Raw genomic sequence first — 21,325 nt, forward strand, 5'->3', positions numbered from 1 at the left:
CAAGGTGGTTAGCTGGTTGTATTAGATTTGGCCACGTAAAATATTGAACTGTACCTGCAACTCCTGGGGCCTGTTGTACTAAAATTATAGCCCCCTCCTACTGTTATTTTCAGTAATAATAATGCTTTGTCTTCCCTCACTGTCTTTGTGAGGGAGTATAAACTGGACATTTTTTGACATCCTCTCTTTGGAGTTGTTATCCATTGTACATTTCTGTGATGTTGCAAGGTGGTTAGTTTGTAACACGTTATTGTTGGTTACAGAAGGTGGAACTCCTCATTAGATGGAAAGATCTTACATAATAAATCCATTCACTTCAACCACAGTCAGTAGTTGTATGGCACTTTTAAGAATCTTCCAAAGTCTAAAACTCCTCCTTTTGTTTCCACAGTGCTCCTCACTTCTGCTTATCTGTAGATCTGTCTTGCTTCTTGAAATGCTTGCATTCCAGGATGCACCCAGGCTTGCAGTGCAAGTTTTCTTTCTTTTTTTTTTTTTTTTTTTTTTTCTTTTCATGTTTCTGTGAAGACTTGAAGAGAATTTTCACTTTGGCTCTTAGTATCAGATTAGCTCTAAACTTGTTTTCTTTTTTGTAAGTTCTTTGTTGGAGGATACTGCAGATATCCCTAAATTTAGGTATCTCTCCTCCCCGCACTGCTCCAAAGCAGTCCTTCACCACAGAGACTACAGACTTTTTGCTTGGGGAGCAGCTCCAGGAGGGATAAAAGTGCAAGGGACATCAAGGACAGAAGCAAACACATAAATATTAGAGGTGCGTGCTCTAATCAAGACATTCAACTCTCTGAATCACCTTTTGTCCCTTGGACCTGTTCAAGTTGTTACAGACAATACCACAGTCATCTGGTATATCAACAAGCAATGGGGATCTTGGTCTTACCCTGTTTGCAGGCTAGCTTTGTTAGGCTGGGGTATAGATTTACTGCGCAGTTTCACTCTGTAGGCATCCTATATCCTGTCAGGGCAACATTGTATGGCATACAAGCTGAGCAGGACAAAGGCAGACCTCATAAATTGAAACTAGAACAGGTGGTCTTTCCAGATTTGATCCATCTGTGGGAATTTCCTCCAACAGACCACTTTGCTTCATTTCTGAACTGTCAACTGGCAACATTGTGGTCCAGGACTCCATGCAAGAAGGCCTGGTAGACGGATTCCTTTTCCTTTTGGACAGGAATGTTTCTGCATGCTTTTCCACTCTTTCCACTGATATCCAGGGCACTTCTGATGATTCAGAAGGAATCCCCCAAGGTCACATCTGGTCCAGGCAGCAGTGGTCCTCCCTTGTTTTGGAAATGGCCAAGGGCAGTTACCACAAGTTTCCTTACAGAATGGATCTACTGACACAAGAACATGGGTGTTTAATACACCCCCATCCCAATCAACTTCAGCTGACTGCTTGGGTGATAGGGTCTTAATTCTGTTTAAGCACCTGTTTAATGAGGATGTGTAGCAAGAGCTAATGGAGGCAAAAAAGCCTGCTCCTATAAAATCATATGTTAACAAATGGGAAAGGTTTTCTAGTTGGTGAAGATGCACAATATTTGTATGAGTACCAATTTGTCCTTCTATTTCTGTGTTGCAATATTCATACTGTGGGATTTCCAGCCATCAGGTGATCTGACGTTGGCTTCTATACAAAATCTTAAGCCTGGTTGGTGTAGGTGCATGGGACGTCACATGTAGGGCTATAAACCAAGGGCTATAAATGTAGCGTCTGCACGCACAGACCTCAGAACTTTCCAGCCACAGACTACGTGCGCTTCGACCATTCCAGTCCTTAGTCCGAAAACTTCAAAGAAGATAAGTACCCCATTGGGGTTTTCATTTTTCCTTATTACTTGAGCTTGGTTGCTGTAGGCTGCAGTGGTGATGCTGCAGTAGCGTTGTCGTCTCACAGTAAGACGTTGTCCAGTTCTATTCTCAGCTAGAGCATCTTCTGTGTGGAGACCAGCGTGAATGGGCGTACCTTCGTTGAAGGTTGTGCGTCAGGGCCGGCAACTCGGCACGTAAAAATCTACTGCCAATAATTAGCGGACCGGAGTTCCGCTGTGGCGACCCCTAACCGGGAAAAGCCAAAAGACGCAACAACTTGAGCTTGGTTGTTGTAGATTTTTTTCAGCTATTTAGCTGATGTCTAAGAAAAAGAGCAGATGTAATTGCGGGCGTCTATACCGCATAAAGATGCATACGACAGGTGCGTGTTTTGCTTAGGTGAGGAGCACGACCATAAGGCCTGCTCCATTTGTCAGTCATTCATACCAAAAACCCTAAACAGCCATCTGGCAGCTTTAAATTTGTGTTTTGAGAATTAGACGGTGAAACGCCTTTCTCACAGAATGGAGCCCGAGTTGGCCACCCAAACCGAACAACCGAGGAAGAAGGCCAAGGTTTCCAGGCGTACTCCCGTTGCCGCTCCGCCTTCAGACATCTCGCTGACTACCGATTTAGGAACAGAGGGACAGCTGATTCTTCCGTCAGCTTCAGCGAATCCTTTGGAAGAGGCCGTTACTGCAGCTACGGAGAGCACTTCAGCAGAGCCAATCCAGACACCGCCCTCAACCAACATTGAGGGGGAAGCAGTACGTGGTCAGCCGACCGAGACCCCTTCTGCTCCAACCCAGACCACGGTTACTAGGCCAACTGCTAAGCCAACACCAACTAAGAAAAAACAAAAAAAACCAAACACTTGAGCCCTATACCTCAAGCTACTCCAGATTGGCAGACATTCACCAATTCCTTACTGCAGGCCTTTATGGCCCTTGAGCCTACAGGCCCTGCCTCTACAGACATTCCATTGCTGAGCCCTAGGCCATCCTCTGCTTCTTTCCTCCCATTAATCACTACTCAGCAGGGAGAAGAAGAAGAAGAACCTGAACAATACAACTCCTCTTCAGGGGAATCTGTTTCTTATGTTTCTCAAATTGCTTCTCCTGTGGACTATTACTCCCCAGACAAAGACTCTGTTGAGGGTGATTCCCCTCCAGAGGATATTTCCTTTGGAGAAACTATCACAAAAATGAAAGCGTACTTCAGGTGAGATACTACCTTGATGACAGAAACCCAGAAAAGATATTTTGAGCTTCTACAGTTAGAATCCCCCTCCCCCTCAGCTATTCCGCTAGTGTTACCAGCCTTTCTAGACACCTTTAATGCAGCCTCCAAGAACCCAGATTCTCAACCACCTGCCCCTAAAAGGCCGGATAGATATTATAAAGTGCCAGATGAACAGACGTTTCTAGTGAAACCTCCCATGGCTGACCTTGCAGTCATTGCTGTGTCTCCTGACAGACATTCCAGGCAGTTACCCTCTGCTTCCCTTTTGCCCACTGACAAGGACAGTAAGACCATGGACAGAATGGGTAAAAAAGTATATACCTCCTCCACCTTAGCCTTTAGGGCTGTGTACTACCAAGTACACATGGTAAAGTATGCCATAGACCTTGTGTCCCAGGCCTCCAGCTTGCTAGCTTCTACCCCGACTGTCCCTCCAAAAATGACATTGAATCTAAACTGTCCTTAGCTACTCAAGTAGCCAGACACTCAATTAAGTGCAGCTATGATGCAGCAGAAGCATCTGCCAAATGGTCTTCGCGTTTTACTGTTGCAATCATCACACGTGGGTTATCCTGCCAGGGGTAGCCCTCAGTCGGCCCAAATACCAGAGGTTTAGTATTTCTGAGTTGGTTGCTGTCACTCCAGGACTGACATCAGGTCGTCAGTGGTATAAAAACAGGCAGCCGACGCCATTACATCAGTTTTTCTTGTCCCAAATGTCAGGAGCCCCCGAATAGGGAGCTAGGTTATGGTGGAATAACGGGTTGCAAATGTGTACGTGAAAACCATTCTCTTAGTGGACATCGCCTCTGCAAGAAGAGTGTCTGAACTGCAGGCCCTCATGGCCTGTCCCCTTAAAACCACCTTCCACAAGGACAGGGTGATGTTGCGCATTAACCCTTCCTTCATGGCCAAAGTGGTGAATGAACCATCTCTAAACCAGTCTGTTCATCTACCGACATTCTTTCCCTCTCAATCTAATAATGCAGAGAGGATCCTTCATTCTCTGGATGTGCACAGACAGCTAAGATTCTACTTAGATAAAACTAAATCTTTCAGAACGTCTGATGAACTCTTCATCTCCTTCCACCCCAGGGTGCTGAGTAAGGCAGTCTCCAAACAAACCATTTCCTCCTGGATTAGGAAATCCATTCTAGTCTGCTACTCTCGTCATGGCAAACAATTGCCCATAGGGGTTAGAGCTTATTCCACTAGAGGAATGGCTACCTCTAAAACCTTTCTCAAAGGGCTAGATACCACCTTCATCATGGAAACTGCTACCCTGGTCTACAGTTCACACTTTCACTAAACACTACGAGCTAGACCATGTCGCCAGAGCAAGATTTGCCAGGGCAATCCTGCAGGGATTCTTAGAATCCTCTGCCTCTGCCAATCACTCTTCCTAAAGCTGTGGTACTCTCCCACAGTGTGAATACTGCAACATAGAAATAGAAGGACATAGAGTAGCTGTGTAAAATCTTACCATAGCCGTAGATGTCCTTCTCTTCCATGCTGCAGTATTCCTTCCCTCCCTCCATGCCCCCTTCTCCTATTTATGGATGTTTGGTCTTCACCTGTGTATCCTCTCCCTTCAGGCTATTCTTTTCAACCCTGCAGGGACATTTGCTCTTCAGCTCCTCCTTGTGCTTATTCACACTTATCTGCACTTCATGTTCTGAGGTCTGTGCGTGCAGATGTCACATTTATAGTCCCTGGTTTATGGTCCTACGTGTGACGTCCCACGCACCTACAGCAGCCAGGCTTAAGCTTTTGTATAGTAGCCGAAGTCAGATCCACCTGAGGGCTGGAAATCCCACAGTATGAATACTGCAACATGGAAGAGAAGGACATGTATGGTTGTGGTAAGACTTACACAACTATTCTTTCTTTGGCCTTTCTTACTCCTTTAGGGTTCATTTTTTGGCCATTTCAGCATGTCTATCCATGGATACCTCTCTTTCAAGGCATCGTTAGAAAACCTAACACAAAATGGAACACGTTTGAACCAGCTCATCAGACTGCCTTGAGGTTCTTAACATGGAAAACTGTTTTACCGATTGCTCTGACCTGTGCAAGAAGAGTGTTTGAGTTGCAAACTGTTATGGTGAGTCAACCCTATCTCATTTTACACAGAGGCAGGATTTCTTTGACAACTAATCCTCCTTTTTATCCCAAAGTTGGTATTTGAGTTTACTTTAAGCCAAACTATCCATCTCCCCATTTTCTTTCCTGAAACCAAAAATGAGGGAGAAAGAATCCATCATACATTGGATGTCCACAGACCACTCAAGTACTATCTTGACAGAACGGAATATTTCAGATGTTCTGATCAATTGTTTACTTCTTGTGAAGTTAAGAAGGGACGTCCTGTGACTGTTCCCAAATGGTTGTCTCTGGCTATTACTTTTTGTTGTTCTGACCACAAGAAAGCTATTTTAGCTAGGTTCAACTTTGTCTTCCAGGGCCTTGCCTTCATCCATGGCCTTTTGGAAAGGGTTGTATTCTGGAATTAGTCTAGAAACAGCATCTTGGTCCTCTATACATTTTTAAAGCACAACAAACTTGATCCCTTCTCTAGGTCAGGTTTTGCTAGGACCATTCTTATAAACTAGGGTAATCTGTCCATGTAGCTAAGGCTACTGCAGCAATGATCAATATGATGAACATAGTACACCTGTGTAAGTAAACTTAACCATAACAGTATATGATGATCTTCTTGTTTCACTGTTGCAGTCATCACACTTGCATTTATCTGCCTGTAGGTAGCCCTCAGTTGGCCCGAATACCAGAGTCTTGGGATTTCTGCATCAGATGCTTTCCCTTCTTCCATGACGTCAGGTTGTCCAGGGTATAAAACATGCAGCCGACACTATTACATCAGTTTTTCTTGCTGAGTGGAGCCCGAAGAAGAAGCAGTTCGCAAGTGCCTGTCGGCCAACTCCTGAAATTTTTGTTTTTCGAGTTTCAGACCTGAAGTCTTCTAAAAGGTAAGTACCCTGTTGGGGATCCTTTTTTCTTGCTCTAATCGATGTCAGAAAAAATTAATAATTGTCTTACCTGTGGAAAGCAAATACCTCACATAGATTTCCATTCTTATTGCGTCACCTGTTTAGGCCAAGACCATGAAGTTCCTCGCTGTCAGCTTTATGCCATGTTCAACACCTGAATTATTTGTCGTCAGGCTATTTTTGTCAATAAATTCTTTCTCTCTCATTCTCTATATTTAGAAATAGCTTCGATAAGCCACCCGACTACCGATCTTTCCAAAAAAGTATAAGGATAAAGACAGGGACAGACCGCATAGGTCCAAAGCTGCTGACGACGCTTCTGCTAAGCTAGTCGGCAGTCCGCCGGTACTCAGTGAGGTGCTTTCACAGCCCCTGATACCCACGTCTACAGATTCGCAGGCCTCTACTGAGACCCATTCGGAGTCTGGTATGCCGCGAGATGCTTCTTCGACTATGGAACCTGCAGATGTCTCTACCTTGGATGGGTCTGGAGCCGCTGTGCAGGCACTGGGATCTGAGGGTGTATTCAGGCCTTTCGATGTTCATATTAAACACACTACTTCATTTCAAACCAAAAATACAGAATTTCTCAGGCCCAGACTTCGCACTACGCCTAGGAAACCGACGACCAAAGCATATTCTCAGGGCCCCATACCACAGAAACAAATGCTTAGAATGGCTGAAGACGTTATTACTTTAATTAGGGGAAGCCAGCCTTCCCCCTCCAAAAGACCAAGAACTGATTTTCCTTCTGATTCTTCAGATTATGAGTCTGATGACTCTGATCCTTCTGATTACCAGGACATACCTTTATCTACCTATGAGGATTCTGATGCAGAGGATTCCATTCCCTCTGCTTCCCCACCAGAGGGTTTTTCTTTTGGTGAAACCCTTCTCACTCTGAGAGCATTTCCGCTGGGAGTGCCAGGACTACCCAGAGTCCAAAAAGAGACTAGGGGAATTTTTAAACTTGCCTCAGCACAGGCCTCTAGCTATCCCTCCTGTTCTGGAAGTTGTAGATGATGTCTTCATGGAATCCAGTCTTTAACCCCTTCTTAACCCTAATACTTTGCCACCAGCTCCTAGGAAACCTGACTCTCACAAATTCCAATTTAAGAATCCTACTGCAGATCCAGAGACCATTTCCCAGGGACCTAAAGGCATTAAGGCTACTACAGCCAAAAACCCTACCCCTTCGGACAGGGATTTTAGGGCTTTAGACAGATGGGGTAAGAAGGTATATACCTCTGCTACTCTTGCTGTCAGGACTTTAAATTGCCAGTTTCACATGTTAAAGTATCAGCAACATATCATGGAACTAATTAAACAGAAGATGATGTTGATTCCTGATTGTGTAGAACATAAAAATTTACAAGAGTTAATGCATTCTGCTAACCAGGTTGGAAAACATACTTTGCAATGTGGTTTGATGCCTTAGAAGCATCTTGCAGGGCTGCTCTCACTGGGTCTGTTCTTAGAAGGCATGCTTGGCTTAAGGAACAAGTCTGGTATGCCACGAGATGCTTCTTCGACTATGGAACCTGCGGATGTCTCTACCTTGGATGGATCCGGAGCCACTGTGCAGGCACCGGCTTTTGAGGGTGTATTCAGGCCTACTGACTTGCATATTAAACTGACGCAGTCTTTTTCAAGGCCTAAAACTCGATCCATGCCCAGAAAACCAACGCCCAAACCACATGGTCAGGCCCCTATGCCTAAAAAACAAATGAGAATGACTGAAGACATTATTACTCTAATCAGAGGAAGCCACCCTTCTCCCTCTAAGAGACCTAGAACTGATTTTCCTTCTTATCAGGATTCTGAAGTTTTGTTTTTTCTGATGACCAGAATTTGCCCTTATCTACCTATGAGGATTTTGATGCAGAGGACTCCATTCCATCTGCTTCCCCTCCAGAGGATTTCTCTTTTGGTGAAACCTTGCATACTCTTAGGGAGCATTTCCGCTGGGAAAGCCAGGATTACTCTGACTCCAAAAAGAGGCTTAGGGAATTCTTACTCCTGCTCAAAACAGGCCTTTAGCTATCCCTCCTGTACTGAACATTGTAGATGATGCCTTCTCGGAAGCTAGCCTGGCACCTGACACTTTTCCTCCTGCTCCCAGAAAACCTGATTGGTATTACAGGGTTCCTGACTATCGCAAGCTCCTCTTTAAAAATTCTGCTGCGGATCCTGAGACCATTTCACAGGGACCCAAGGGCATTAAGGCCACTACTGCCAAAAATCCTACCCCCTCTGATAGAGATTCCAGGGCGCTGTATAGATGGAATAAGAAGGTATACACTTCTGCAATGTTAGCCATTAAAGCCTTAAACATCCAGTTTTATATGTTGAAGTATCAGCAGCATATTATTGGATTGCTTAAACAGAAAATGATGTTGATTCCTGACTGTGCTGAAAATAAAGAATTACAGGATTTAATGCATTCTACTGAACAAGTGGGAAAACATACTTTGCAATGTGGTTTTGATTCATTAGAGGCATCTTGCAGGGCTGCTGTCACTGGGTCTGTGCTTAGAAGGCATGATTGGCTTAAGGAGCAATCTTTGCCAGATCATGTTAAAGCTAAATTACTGGGTGCTCCCTTAAACCAAGACCGCCTGTTTGGCAACAAAGCAGAAGTACTTAAACCGATGGAGGAAGAAGCTAAATCTATGCAAACTATTAAATATTTCCTGCAAGTACAGCCTCCCAGATTTAGTAGGTATTGGCCGTCTAAGAATTGGTCCTTTCCTGCCTCTTCCAGACCTCCTCAGTCCAAACCCAGAACCAGCAGAACTCCCAGGCTTCAGTCCCAGGGTGCTCACAGGGACTAAGCAGTGGGGGGCTCCCACTTCCAAAGCAGGGAGTAGTAAGACTCCTCCCTATGGTAAACTGTCTCAGTGACTTGACTTTAAACCTTCCAAGCCCTGCTCAACTGACTGTTCCTTTAGGGGGAAAGATCGCCCTGCATGCAAAAAAATTGGGAACTCATTACCCAGAACAAATGGGTTCTAAATATAGTTTCCCAAGGATACAGATTCCACTTCCACTCCTTACCAACCCCAAACGGTTGGCCAAACCTACCCCAAATCAGTGGGTAGAGGCTCAAAAGCAGGTTCTTTCTCTTTTAAACATCAGGGCTATTCAGCCTTTCCCAGAAGAAGAATGGGGGCAAGGTTTCTACTCCAGACTTTTCCTGGTACCCAGAAAGGACAATTCCTGGCATCCTATCCTGGACCTGTCTATCCTAAACACTTTTTTGGTAATCCCAAAATTCAAAATGCTAACTCTTTATCAGCTGCTTCCCATGCTAGGCAAAAATGCCTGGTTGGCAACACTGGATTTAAAGGAAGCCTACCTGCACATCCCAAAAAGGGAATCTTGCAGAAGATACCTATGCTTCAGAGCAGGCTACATGCACCATCAGTTCTCTGCACTGCCTTTTGGCTTATGTACTGCACCCAGGGTATTCACAAAGTGCCTAGCTCCAGTCATTGCACTTTGCAGGCAAAGAAATATTCAAATATACCCATACCTGGACGATTGTCTAATTCAGACAGAAAGCCAGGACATACTATTAAATGATCTGGCATTTGTACACCATAAACGAAAAGAAATCTCATCTAGTACCCTGCCAACAAATTGTATTCCTGGGAGCAAGCTTGAATGCAACTTCCCAGATGGCCTACCTCACGCCAGAGAAACAAGTTCACTTGACAGCCTACTTCAAAAAACTGGCCACAGAGACCCAGCTATCTGCAAGGAAAATACTGCAAGCCCTGGGGTTCCTGGCCTCTTGCATTCTACTAATTCCATATGCAAGACTGCATATGAGGAAACTATAATGGTATCTAAAAAGCCTATGGTGTCAAGATTCTCAGGACCTAGAATCAATGATTCCCATCATACCTTGTGTAAAGATAGAGTTCCTTTGGTGGGCAGAGGCCTTCCACCAAAACAAGGGACTACCATTCACTCTACCCCCTGCTGCCCAAACCCTAACAGATGCATCAGACTATGCATGGGGGGCTCACTTGGCAGGGCAGTGCATTCAGGGCAAATGGAACCAGAGTCAAATGCACCTGCATACATTCAATCAAAAAGAAATGTTAGCTGTACAGAATGCTGTGACAACCTTCAAGGACCACACTCTTCCAGGATAATTATTGGTAAAGATGGACAACACAACTGTTATGTGGTACATAAACAAGCAGGGGGGAACCCACTCGTACCCTGTCTGCAGACTAGCCATGGCTCTGTGGAACACAGCCTTGAGCTTTCAAGTGCACCTACAAGATCAATTCCTGCCAGGCAAGCTAAATACACTGGCAGGCGACCTAAGCAGAAATGTTTTGGACACACACAAATGGAAACTGGATCCAAAGATATTCAACATTTTGAGAAACAAATGGGGGAGCCCAGAGATAGACCTGTTTGCCTCCCCTCAGAACTACCAATTGAAACATTCTGCACAAGGACTCCCCACAGACAAGCTTGGAAAGTGATTCCCTGTCCTTCACATGGAAAAACCTATCCGTTTATGCCTTTCCACCTCTGCTTCTCCTTTCCAAAGTGCTACTAAAGATCAAACAGGACAAACCAAGGACAATACTTATCGCACCAGACTGGCCACGCCAACACTGGTACCCCCTCTTGCGCAGTGTGTCACTTCTGGAACCATGGCACCTGCCTCAGACCCCTGCCCTGCTGTTCCAGCAGGAGGGCCAGATTCTGCACCCACAGCTTTAAACCCTGAATCTTTCAGCCTGGCTAATTTCATGATCTCCCTGTTACCATCCCTCAGTAAACAAGTGATGCATGTCATTCTGGAGGCAAGGAGGCCTAGTACTAGAAAATCCTATGCTGAAAAATGGAAAAGATTCTGGTCCTGGAACCAAACACAGGGGATGGATACAACTGTGCCCAATTTACCGCACATTCAATACTTAACTGAGGTGCTTTACAAGGGCCTTTCCTTTTCTTCCATCAAAATTCATGCCTCGGCCATTTCAGCTTATAGGATAGGCCATTTAATTCATTTCTGCTATAAGCACCATAGAAAACCTACCCCACAGGGGATAGGACCACATTCAACCAGGGCTGCATCTACCTCTTCAGCCTTTCTCAGAGGTGTCCCTATCAGTGACATCCTTGAAGCTGCTACCTGGAGTTCTGTACATACCTTCACCAAGCATTACCACTTGCCAATTTTTTCTAAATCCAAAGCTGGTTTTGCCACTGCAGTCTTGCAGGGCCTTATAGCCAATCCTAATGCTACCTAATTGCCTCCTCCCTTCCTTAGTTTTGGGAATCTACCCAAATGTAATGACTGCAACAGAGAAATACGAAGAATATAGTACAGTTGTGTACACTTACCATAAATGTAGAGTGTATTCACTGTTGCAGTCCTCGTTACCCTCCCTCCAGCCCCCTGACTTCTATTGACTATACCTCTATTCTTGCTTACTATGCTTAAAGCTTTCTGGTGTATTTGCTTTTTTGTTGGAGGTGTAACCTTATGTATAATTGCTTCCTATTATGGGGGCATCTGACATCTGGGGCAAGAAAAACTGATGTAATGGCGTTGGCTGCATGCTTTATACCCCTGACTACCTGACATCATGGAAGATGAGACAGCAACTGACGCAGGACCCAAGACTTTGATAATCAGGCCGACTGAGGGCTACCTGTAAGCAGATAACCCAAATGTAATAACTGCAACAGTGAATACACTCTAACATCTACATTTATGGTAAGTGTACACAACTGTACTTTTATGCTCCATGCTTGGACTTCCTAGTTCCATTGTCAGGTCAGGCACATTCTCTATGGTGATTGTATGTTTTCCCCAGTTTTACTTGGGAGTTCAACAAGGATCTCCATTATGCTGCCACATTCTGAAGACATGCTAGCAGGATGATTAATGATGCTAAATTCCCCCAAGGTACATGTGTGCGAGAGAGTGAATTGGTACTCCCTGTGATGAAGTGCCATCTGGGTCTGGTTCCTGCCTTGCGCTCTTTACATAAGTAGCTAGTCTATGATCCCCTGTGACCCTGATTTGGGGGAAAGTGGTAATAAAAAAATAGATGCATGGAAAATTTAGTGGTATGCTCCGAGCTATACTCTAAGCCTATTCTTTATATCGAAGGACTTTTGTTGTGTGCGTTTTTTTTATTTGTTTTTGTTTTTTTTTTTTTTTTGTATTGCATAATTTTTCTGAAGAGTATCTTGTATGTAACTCTCTTTGTTTGTCATTAACAGGATCATAAGAGACCATGGACTTATCAGCCTCCGTAAATTCCAGAGTACGTATTGAAACTGGATGAATGTTTTACCTCAGTTCTGAACACTGGATGAACACTAATTGACAATTTTTTTTATTCACAGAGAAGTTTTTTGAGTGGAATCTTGATACAGCTTGAAGGCAATTGAGAGAAAAGCAGAAAAGATGGTGATGAGTTAACCATAAGTCTTATAGGGAATGAGTGTGTACACACTAGTCTTCATTTTAAAATTTCCATATGTATGCACATGCACGCACAAACACGGGTATATTCAAAACAGTCAAGCCAAAATTAGGTCAGCATTTCACTGAAACCCATCCCACCAAAAGTTGGAAACTGGCTTTAACCTGGGTCAGGTGAGTGGGGTGGTACAAATTCACCACTTTCCCACTCCACCTGCAAAAGGGGGTTTTAACATGACTCTGGAAGGGAGGGGGGTAGGTGCTGCACCTTCTGTTTTCTGACCGTTGCTGAGTCAGATTTCAGTGAAATGCAGCTGAGTCATGGTTTGCTAAACCACGAGTTGACAACTGCACATGATCCCATCTATATGTACACATTATAGATATGGATATATAACATAATTTCTTCTGGAGTGGAGTAGTAAGGGGAAAGAGTGATGCCTTCGTATAACTCATTGTATAGGTAGTAGTATGGGATAGTGACATCTGGCAGAAATGAAATGCTTTGACTTGAAGTGGGAATGGGGTAGAGTAAGGAGGAAAATGAAGAAACATTCTTTGTTTACGTGGAAATTGTGACAGATGCTTCTGGTACACTCCCAGTAGAGTGATAGGAGCAGGTGGAGTTGAGAGTAGTTCATTACTGAAATTAATAGAATTTTAAAAATATCATTCAAGTGCAGCCATCCATTGCTGGCATAGACAGTGTTCTCAAAGTATGAAACCAGTGACTTGTGTTTTATGATAAGCCCGGATTGCTGGTGGGCTGGATGGAATGAAAGGATTGAAAGCCTATGTCATCACCATTTTTAAAGGAGAGGATTGGGGAACCAGTTGCATTTGCAATGACTCCTATAGAAAGCAAGCACCAGCATTAGTGCACTGCGCTGTTTGGGACAGAGAGGGTAGGGATGCTTTGCGTCACACACCTGCAAGGAGAGGGAGAAAATAAAAAAAAATTAAAAACATGGACTGCCTGCATGTATACTCCAAGCTGTCATTCTCAGCTTTCCAGTTGTGCAGTAGTCCTCCCCCCCTTCATAAATCTGAATCTCCAAACTAAGACAAAAACAACGTGGCCATTAAAATCATATTTTCTGGAGTTGTGAAGCCTATTCTTTGGGGCACACTGAGCACTGCCTTGCATTCCTAGTGTATTTCACGGAAGCAGGAGAGGATTGTCAAGGAATGGAAGATGTCACTGCTTGCCTTTGAAGTGAGGCTGAGGTGGTTCATTGAGGTCTAAAGTGCTCAATGAAGATCCACTGTTGAAGGATAAAACATTTTACCAAAAAAAAAAATTTTAAGTGGTGAGATCAGTTAAGGGGTCCTTTTGTCATAGTTCTGAAACTGACACAGTAGTTTCTCTTTCCATCGCCTATCGATTTCTGTTTTTCTGCAACAAAGACAATAGCTGTGTCCTTCCACTGAGCTTCCACTTAAAAATGTGAGTAGTATTACATGAGTGTAGAAATGGTGGTCATGCTGTAATGGTTGTGCCACTTCTCAAGGCATTGCTGTGTCACACTTTACAGCCTTGAGGCCTTTCCTTATTTTACTGCGTCAGCAGTGGCACTGCAGATATGGTGCTGGATGCCATATCCCTCATAGTGCAGCTTACCAGGGTTCTGGATTATTAGTGGTAACTGGGTAGTCAGTGGATGCAGGATGTATGGTATAACTGTGCCTTTTGGAGTGGGAAAGGTGCCATCACAGAGTAAACTCTTAACTCCCGGTTACTTGCAGGCATGTTTGCTTGACTACATTATTCAAGCTCCAGCACTGGAGAATAATGGATAACAGTCAGGAATTTTTGGCTTCTGTTGCTGACTTGTGATTAGGCAGTCTTGAAAGTAACAGCAGTGAGGAAGTGGCATTTGATGAGGTTCTCCTACAGGTTCACATGGGTGGCTTTGTTGCTGCCTCTTGCACACTTTACAAAAGGAAGAGCACAAGGTGATGCTATAAGCTTCTGCTAAACATGTGTATATCTGTGTGTGCATGCACTTAAAGTGGAAATTGGAATCACTAAAGCAAGTTTAGTGCGTAGAAGACAAATCTTCCTTGCATACTCTGGCTGCATTTTGGACGGGCAAGTTTACACTTTGTAACACAGTGTATGTTAAAGAAAACAGACCCCCCCCCCCAGTATTGGCATTCAAGTTTGATCTTATGGTGTTACCATATTATATCTGAAAGTGGCATCCACAAAAAATCCAGGGCAGGTGAAAGTAATCCTCAGAACAACATTTTAAGTTCAGTTAGAGGACTGTATCTTTACTCTGAAACTGCAGTATGTCAGAATATTATTCCCATTTCGCTGCGGTACAGTGATCTCAGAGTATGTACAAGTTAGTAGTGAGGGGGCATGGGCTTTTGATTTCTTGCAGGGGGTGAAATATCCCATACAGAAAATGCTTTAAAGGTGTCGCAGCAAAATTCAGAATTCACTGGTATTTCCTGGAATCACTATTTAATTTTCAAAGTATCAGGTCCCATACTTCTAATAGGGAGCCATTTGAAAGTATGTAATGCACTGGTGCAAAGATATAAAATGTAATTAAGCACTCTTCATGCCATTTGGTATTTCTTTTGATATTACTGAATTCTTTGGAGAGAACTTACCTATCATTATCTTTACGTACCTTTGCATATTCTATTTTATGCACTTTGGAGCAGGGCAGATCATTCTTTGAGAGCTGCAAGTCTGGAATGTGTTATCACAAGGTAATCACTTACTCCTTTTTGCTTGCTGGCATGTCTGCACACAACAGGACTGAAGTTTGCAGAATTTGAGAATAACAGATAACATTCAGGATTTTTGTAGTCCCTAGGAGGGTTTTGTGTTAAATAAGTCATGGTGTTTTTGAGAGTATTACTACGTATTGCCACATGAAACACCTGTTAGGTGTGTGAAGCAGAACTTCATGCCCTAAGATAAAGGAAACAAGGCTGTGCTGCTGGAACGTTTGATGTTCTTCATGTTTCACTGTTGCAGTCATCACATTTGGGTTATCCCTGCCAGGGTAGCCCACAGTCATCCAGAATACCAGAGGCTTAGTATTTCTGCATCAGTTGCTGCCACTTCAGGACTGATGTCAGGTCGTCAGTAGTATAAAGTAAGGCAGCTGATGCCATTACCCCAGTCTTTCTTGCCGAGGAGCCTGAAGCAGATGCAGTTTGCACGAGTGCCAGTCGTCCGCTACCTGAGTTTCATTTTCCGAATTGAAGTTGAAGTCTTCTAAAGCTAATTTACCCCATTCTGGATCCTTTTTTCTTGCACTAACTGATGTCAGAAAACTTTAACAATTGTCTCGCCTGCGGAAAGCTAATACTACACCGAGACTTTCATTCTTACTGCGTCACTTGCTTAGGCCCAGACCACGACGTCCCCCCCGTTGCTTTTGTGTTTTGTTAAATGCCTGAACTATACATCATTGGGCCCTTATTGTAGCTAGATATTTTCGCTCTCAGTCCTCTATATCTGATATGGCTTCGGTAAGCCATCTGACATCAGATCTTCCAAAAAAAAGTAAGGATAAAGACAGACTGCACAGGTCCAAAACTACTGACGACGCTTCCGTTAAGCGCTAGTCGTCAGTTCTCCGGTCCTCAGTGAGGCTCTTTTGCAGCCCCTGATGCCTGTTTCTGTGGATTTGCAGGCACTACAGATACTCTTTCGGAGTCCAGTATGCCACAAAACTCTTTATTGACTAAGGATCCTGCGGTTGTCTCCACCTTGGATGGATCCAGAGCCACTGAGCAGGCACCAGCTTCCGAGGAAGTACTTCGCACTACCGATTCTCAACGCAAACCGAAGACTTCTTTTGCGTCTTCTGTTCTTTCGAAAACTATAGAGTTTCTAAGGCCCAGGGTATGAACCACACCCAAGAAACAGACTACTCCATCTCAGGCACCTGCTTCCTTGCCTCAGTCTCAGATGCTTAAAATGGCGGAAGACCTTATGCTGATCAGGGGAAGCCAAGCTATCCCTTTCCAAAAGGAACAGAGTTTGTCCCCAGTAGTCTTATCTGAATAGGAGTCCAATGCCTCCGATGCTTCTGAATATGAAGACATGCAACCCCTCTCTGCTTATGAGGATTCTGATGCAGAGGAATCCATTCCTTCAGCCCCTCCAACGGAATATTTTTCCTTTGGGGAAACCCTTTATACTTTAAGGGAACATTTCCAGATGGAATGTCAGGACTACCCTCAGTCTAAAAAGAGACTGAATTTTTAGATCTTCCACAGCACAGACCCCTGACCATTCCTCCTGTCCTGGATGTTGTGGATTATCTTTTCTTGGAATCTAGTTCAACTCCTGACACCCTCCCTCCTGTTCCCAGGAAACCTGACTGGTATTAGAGTCCTTGACTCTCACAAATTTCTTTTCAAAAATAGTACTGCTGACCCTGAGGTTATCTCCCAAGGGCCTAAAGGAATTAAAGCAACTTCTGCTAAGAATCCCACCCCCCTCAGATAGGAATTCCAGAGCTTTAGACAGATGGGGTAAAAAAGTATACACCTCTGCTACTCTTGCTATTAGAGCACTAAATTGTCAGTTCCATATGCTAAAATTCCAGCAGCATACCATGGAACACCTCAAACAAAAAATATCAACTTTTCCTGCTTGTGCAGAAAATAGAGTTGCAAGATTTAATGCATTCTTCAAGTCAAGTAACTAAGCACAACTTACACTGTGGCTTTGATGCCCTAGAAGCATCTTGCAGAGCAGCAGTCACAAGTTCTGTCCTTAGAAGACATGCTTGGCTTAAGAAACAGCCCTTGCCAGACAATGTCAAATGTAAACTATTGGATGCACCCTTGCACAAAGACAACTTATTTGGCACCAAAGCAGAGGAGGTCTTAAAAAAGATAGAAGAAAAAGCTAAATCTATGCAGACAGTTAAGGATTTCCTGCAGGTCCAGCCACCCAGGTTCAGTAGGCATTGACCCTCCAAACACTGATCCTTTCCTGCCCCCTCCAGGTCAGTTCGGCCGAGACCCTGGAGAAGCAGACCCCCAGACAACAGCCACAGGGAATGCAGAGATCAAAGCAATAGAGTACCTCCACTTATAAACCAGGGAGTGCAAAGCCACCCCCTCATGGTAAGAACTCACAATGACTCTCCACATCCACCCCCCTCCCTCTGCCCACCTGCACTTGCCCCTGGGAGGAAAACTCTCCTTCCACGCAAACACCTGGGCCACCATTACCAATGACCACTGGGTGCTCAACATAGCCTCCCAGGGATACAAATTTTCTTTCCACACACTAACAGCCCCGAAAAGGGTTCCCAGATCTACCTCCAAACCAGTGGGCAGAGGCCAAAAAGCAAATCCTTTCCCTGCTCTCCATGAGGGCAATAGAACACCTTCCTGCAGAACAGAGAGGCCAGGGTTTGTACTCCCAGGCTCTTCCTGGTACCCAGAAAATAGGGCACCTGGTGCCCCAACCTCGATTTATCCATTCTAAACACCTTCCTGGTGATACCAAAATTCAAAATGCTCACCCTTCAGCAACTACTACCTATGCTGTCCAAGGATGCCTGGCTAGCCACCCTAGACCTAAAAGAGGCCTACCTACACATCCCAGTCAGGGAATCATGCAGGAAATATCTACATTTCAGGCCAGGATCTCTGCACTTTCAGTTCTCTGTGCTTTCCTTTGGCTTATCTACTGCTCCCAGAGTTTTCACAAAATGCCTGGCTCCTGCCATTGCTTTTTGCAGGCAAAGAAATATTCAAATTTACCCATACCTAGACGACTGCCTAATTCAGGCAGACAGTCAAGGAAAAGTTGCTCAAGCACCTGGCCTTTGTAAAGGATCTGCTGACCTCCCTAGGGTACACTATCACCGAAAAGAAATCCAGAGTAGTACCCACCCAAAAAATTGTATTCCTGGGGAGCAAGACTGGACGCAGCATCCCAGATGGCATTCCTTACACCAGAAAAGCAAACTTACCTGACAGCCTGTTTCTCTCAACTAGCCACCAGACCCAAGTTATCCACAAGGAAAATCCTGCAAGCTCTGGGGTTCATGGCATCTTGTATTCTACTCATTCAATATGCCAGACTGCATATGAGGAAACTTCAGTGGTACCTAAAAAGCCTTTAGTGTTAGCACTCTCAAGACCTGGAAACTCTTATACCAATGATACCTTGCCTAAGGAAAGATTTCCTTTGGTGGACAGTAGCATGCTACCACAACAAGGGACTACCCTTCTCACCACCCCACCCAGACCCTCACCACAGACGCATCAGACTATGCCTGGGGTGCACACTTGAACGGCAGGTGCATACAGGACCAGTGGAGCCCACATCAAATACATCTGCGCATCAACCAAAAAGAGATGTTAGCTGTCCAGTACGCATTGACAGCTTTCAGAACCCTTCTCTCCCCAGGGGCTCTACTGATCAAAACAGACAACACCACAGTGATGTGGTATATCAGCAAGCAGGGAGGGACTCGCTCCTACCTGCTATGCAGGCTTGCCATGACCGTTTGGCACACAGCCTTAGCCATGCAACTGCACCTGTTAGCACAATTCCTGCCAAGCTCTCTAAACTCTCTGGCAGACCATTTAAGCAGAAGTCTTCTGGACCCACACGAGTGGCAGCTAAACCAAAAAACCTTCACCCTTATAACTCAGAAATGGGGCACCCCGAAGGTTAACCTCTTTGCTTCCCACTCCAACCATCAGCGCAGCAAGTTCTGCACCAGGGAGCCTCACTGCAGGGCCTGGAAATTGGATGCTCTGTCTTTCCAGTGGGTCATCCTCTCGGTCTATGCATTTCCCCTACTACCTCTCATTGCCAGGGTACTGCTCAAAGTAAAGGAGGAAAAACCAAGGGCAATCATGATTGCCCCAGACTGGCCACGCCAGCACTGGTGCCCTCTGCTGCGCAGCCTGTCCCGTCCACCACCATGGCATCTCCCTCAGATCCCAACACTCCTGACCCAGAGGGAAGAAGAATTCATGCATCCCCAATTGCAGACCCTCAGTTTGGCAGTCTGGCTTATTCCTTGACCACTGTACAAGCTGCCAATCTCAGTAAACAGGTTCTAGATGTTATACGTGAGGCCAGACGCCCTAGCACTAGAAAGTCTTATGCTGACAAATGGAAAAGGTTCTGCACCTGGATCCAGGCTAAGGGAGTGAATATGGCACAGCCATCCCTACCTCTCATCCTGGATTACCTAGCTGACCTACTACACAGTGGTCTATCCTTCTCCTCTATTAAAATTCATGCCTCTGCTATGTCTGCTCATTTCAGCACTAAGCAACCTCTTTTCTCACACCCTCTCATCAAACAGTTCCTCAGAGGGGCTAGCAACCTGAGGCCACCCAGAAGAGCACCTAGTCCAGCTTGGGACCTAAACTTTGTTAGAGAAACTCACCCTGCCCCCCTTTGAACCAGCAACTTCAGCAGAATTAAACTTTCTCTCATGGAAGACAGCCTTGCTTTTGGCCATCACCTCAGCAAGAAGAGTATCCAAGCTACAAGCACTAATGACTGTCGAGTCCTTCATCATTTTCCATGCTGACAGGGTCTCCCTCAGGACTAACCCATCCTTCATGCCAAAAGTGATGTCCAGTGTGGCTCTCAATCAATCCATTCATTTGCCCACCTTCTTCCCTAACCCACAAAACAAGGGGGAAAGAATACTGCACTCTCTAGATGTGCACAGACAGCTCAGATTTTATCTAGACAGGACTAAATCATTCAGAAAGACTGATGAGTTGTTGGCTTTGCTGCAGAAGCAGAGGGCAAAGCCATATCCAAACAAGCCATTTCTAAATGGATAGCACACTGCATCCATTTCTGCTACAAACAACACTGGAAACCTCCCTCTAAGGGGGTCAGAGCAACCTCCACCTCTACAGCTTTCCTCAGAGGAGTCCCCACCAGGGACATCCTGGAGGCTGCTTACATGGACATCTGTTCATGCCTTCACCAAGCATTACCACCTGCCTATCTTCTCCAAATCCAGGGCAGGCTTTGCCACTGCAGTCTTGCAAGGCATCGTAGCCTGCCCCTAGTCTTCTTGACTGCCTCCACCCTTTTCCTCAGCTTTGGGAATCAACCCATGTGTGATGACTGCAACAGTGAAATGCGAAGAACATAGTACAGTTGTGTACACTTGTCACAAATGTAGATGTTAGAGTGTATTCACTGTTGCAGTCCTGGTTTCCCTCCCTCCATCCTCCTTTCTCTCTCTCTCTCTCTCTCTCTCTCTCTCTCTCATTACAAGGAACTTTTTGGTATTTACTTTCTACTGATGGGGTTCATCCACCATATACTAGCTCCCACTTGGGGGCTCCTGACAGGGCAAGAAAAACTGATGTAATGGCGTCGGCTGCCTTACTTTATACTGCTGACAACCTGACGTCAGTCCTGAAGTGACAGCAACTGACGCAGAAATACTAAGCCTCTGGTATTTGGACCAACTGAGGGCTACCCTGGCAGGGATAACCCAAATGTGATGACTGCAACAGTGAATACACTCTAACATCTACATTTATGATAAGTATACACAATTGTACTTTTTCTGGCCCCAGTGCTGTTGTATCGGATTCATTACATATGGTCATTTTGGAAGAGCTTTATTGCGTTGATATACTTCGTAATAGATGTCTCACATTAGATGCTTCCCTATTTTTGGATATGTGCCCATTTGGTTAGAAGCTTGTACAAAAAAATACTGGCCCAACTTGCATTTCATCACTTCCTTGTCAGATAGTAGACACTGATAGAAAAAGCCAATGA

General features: G+C 44.7%; 1 protein-coding gene across 1 annotated transcript in view; it reads left to right on the top strand.

Moving 5' to 3' along the window:
* TADA2A (transcriptional adaptor 2A) overlaps positions 1 to 21,325 on the top strand; it is a 461,073-nt gene that overhangs the window by 164,001 nt on the left and 275,747 nt on the right. The window contains exon 10 of the mRNA XM_044054901.1: positions 12,348 to 12,391. Within this exon, the coding sequence (XP_043910836.1) occupies positions 12,348 to 12,391 (44 nt within the window). The remainder of the gene's footprint in view (positions 1 to 12,347; positions 12,392 to 21,325) is intronic.

This window comes from Protopterus annectens, chromosome 13.part0, assembly GCF_019279795.1.
Source record: "Protopterus annectens isolate FY-2018-M chromosome 13.part0, PAN1.0, whole genome shotgun sequence".
NCBI lineage: Eukaryota > Metazoa > Chordata > Ceratodontiformes > Protopteridae > Protopterus > Protopterus annectens.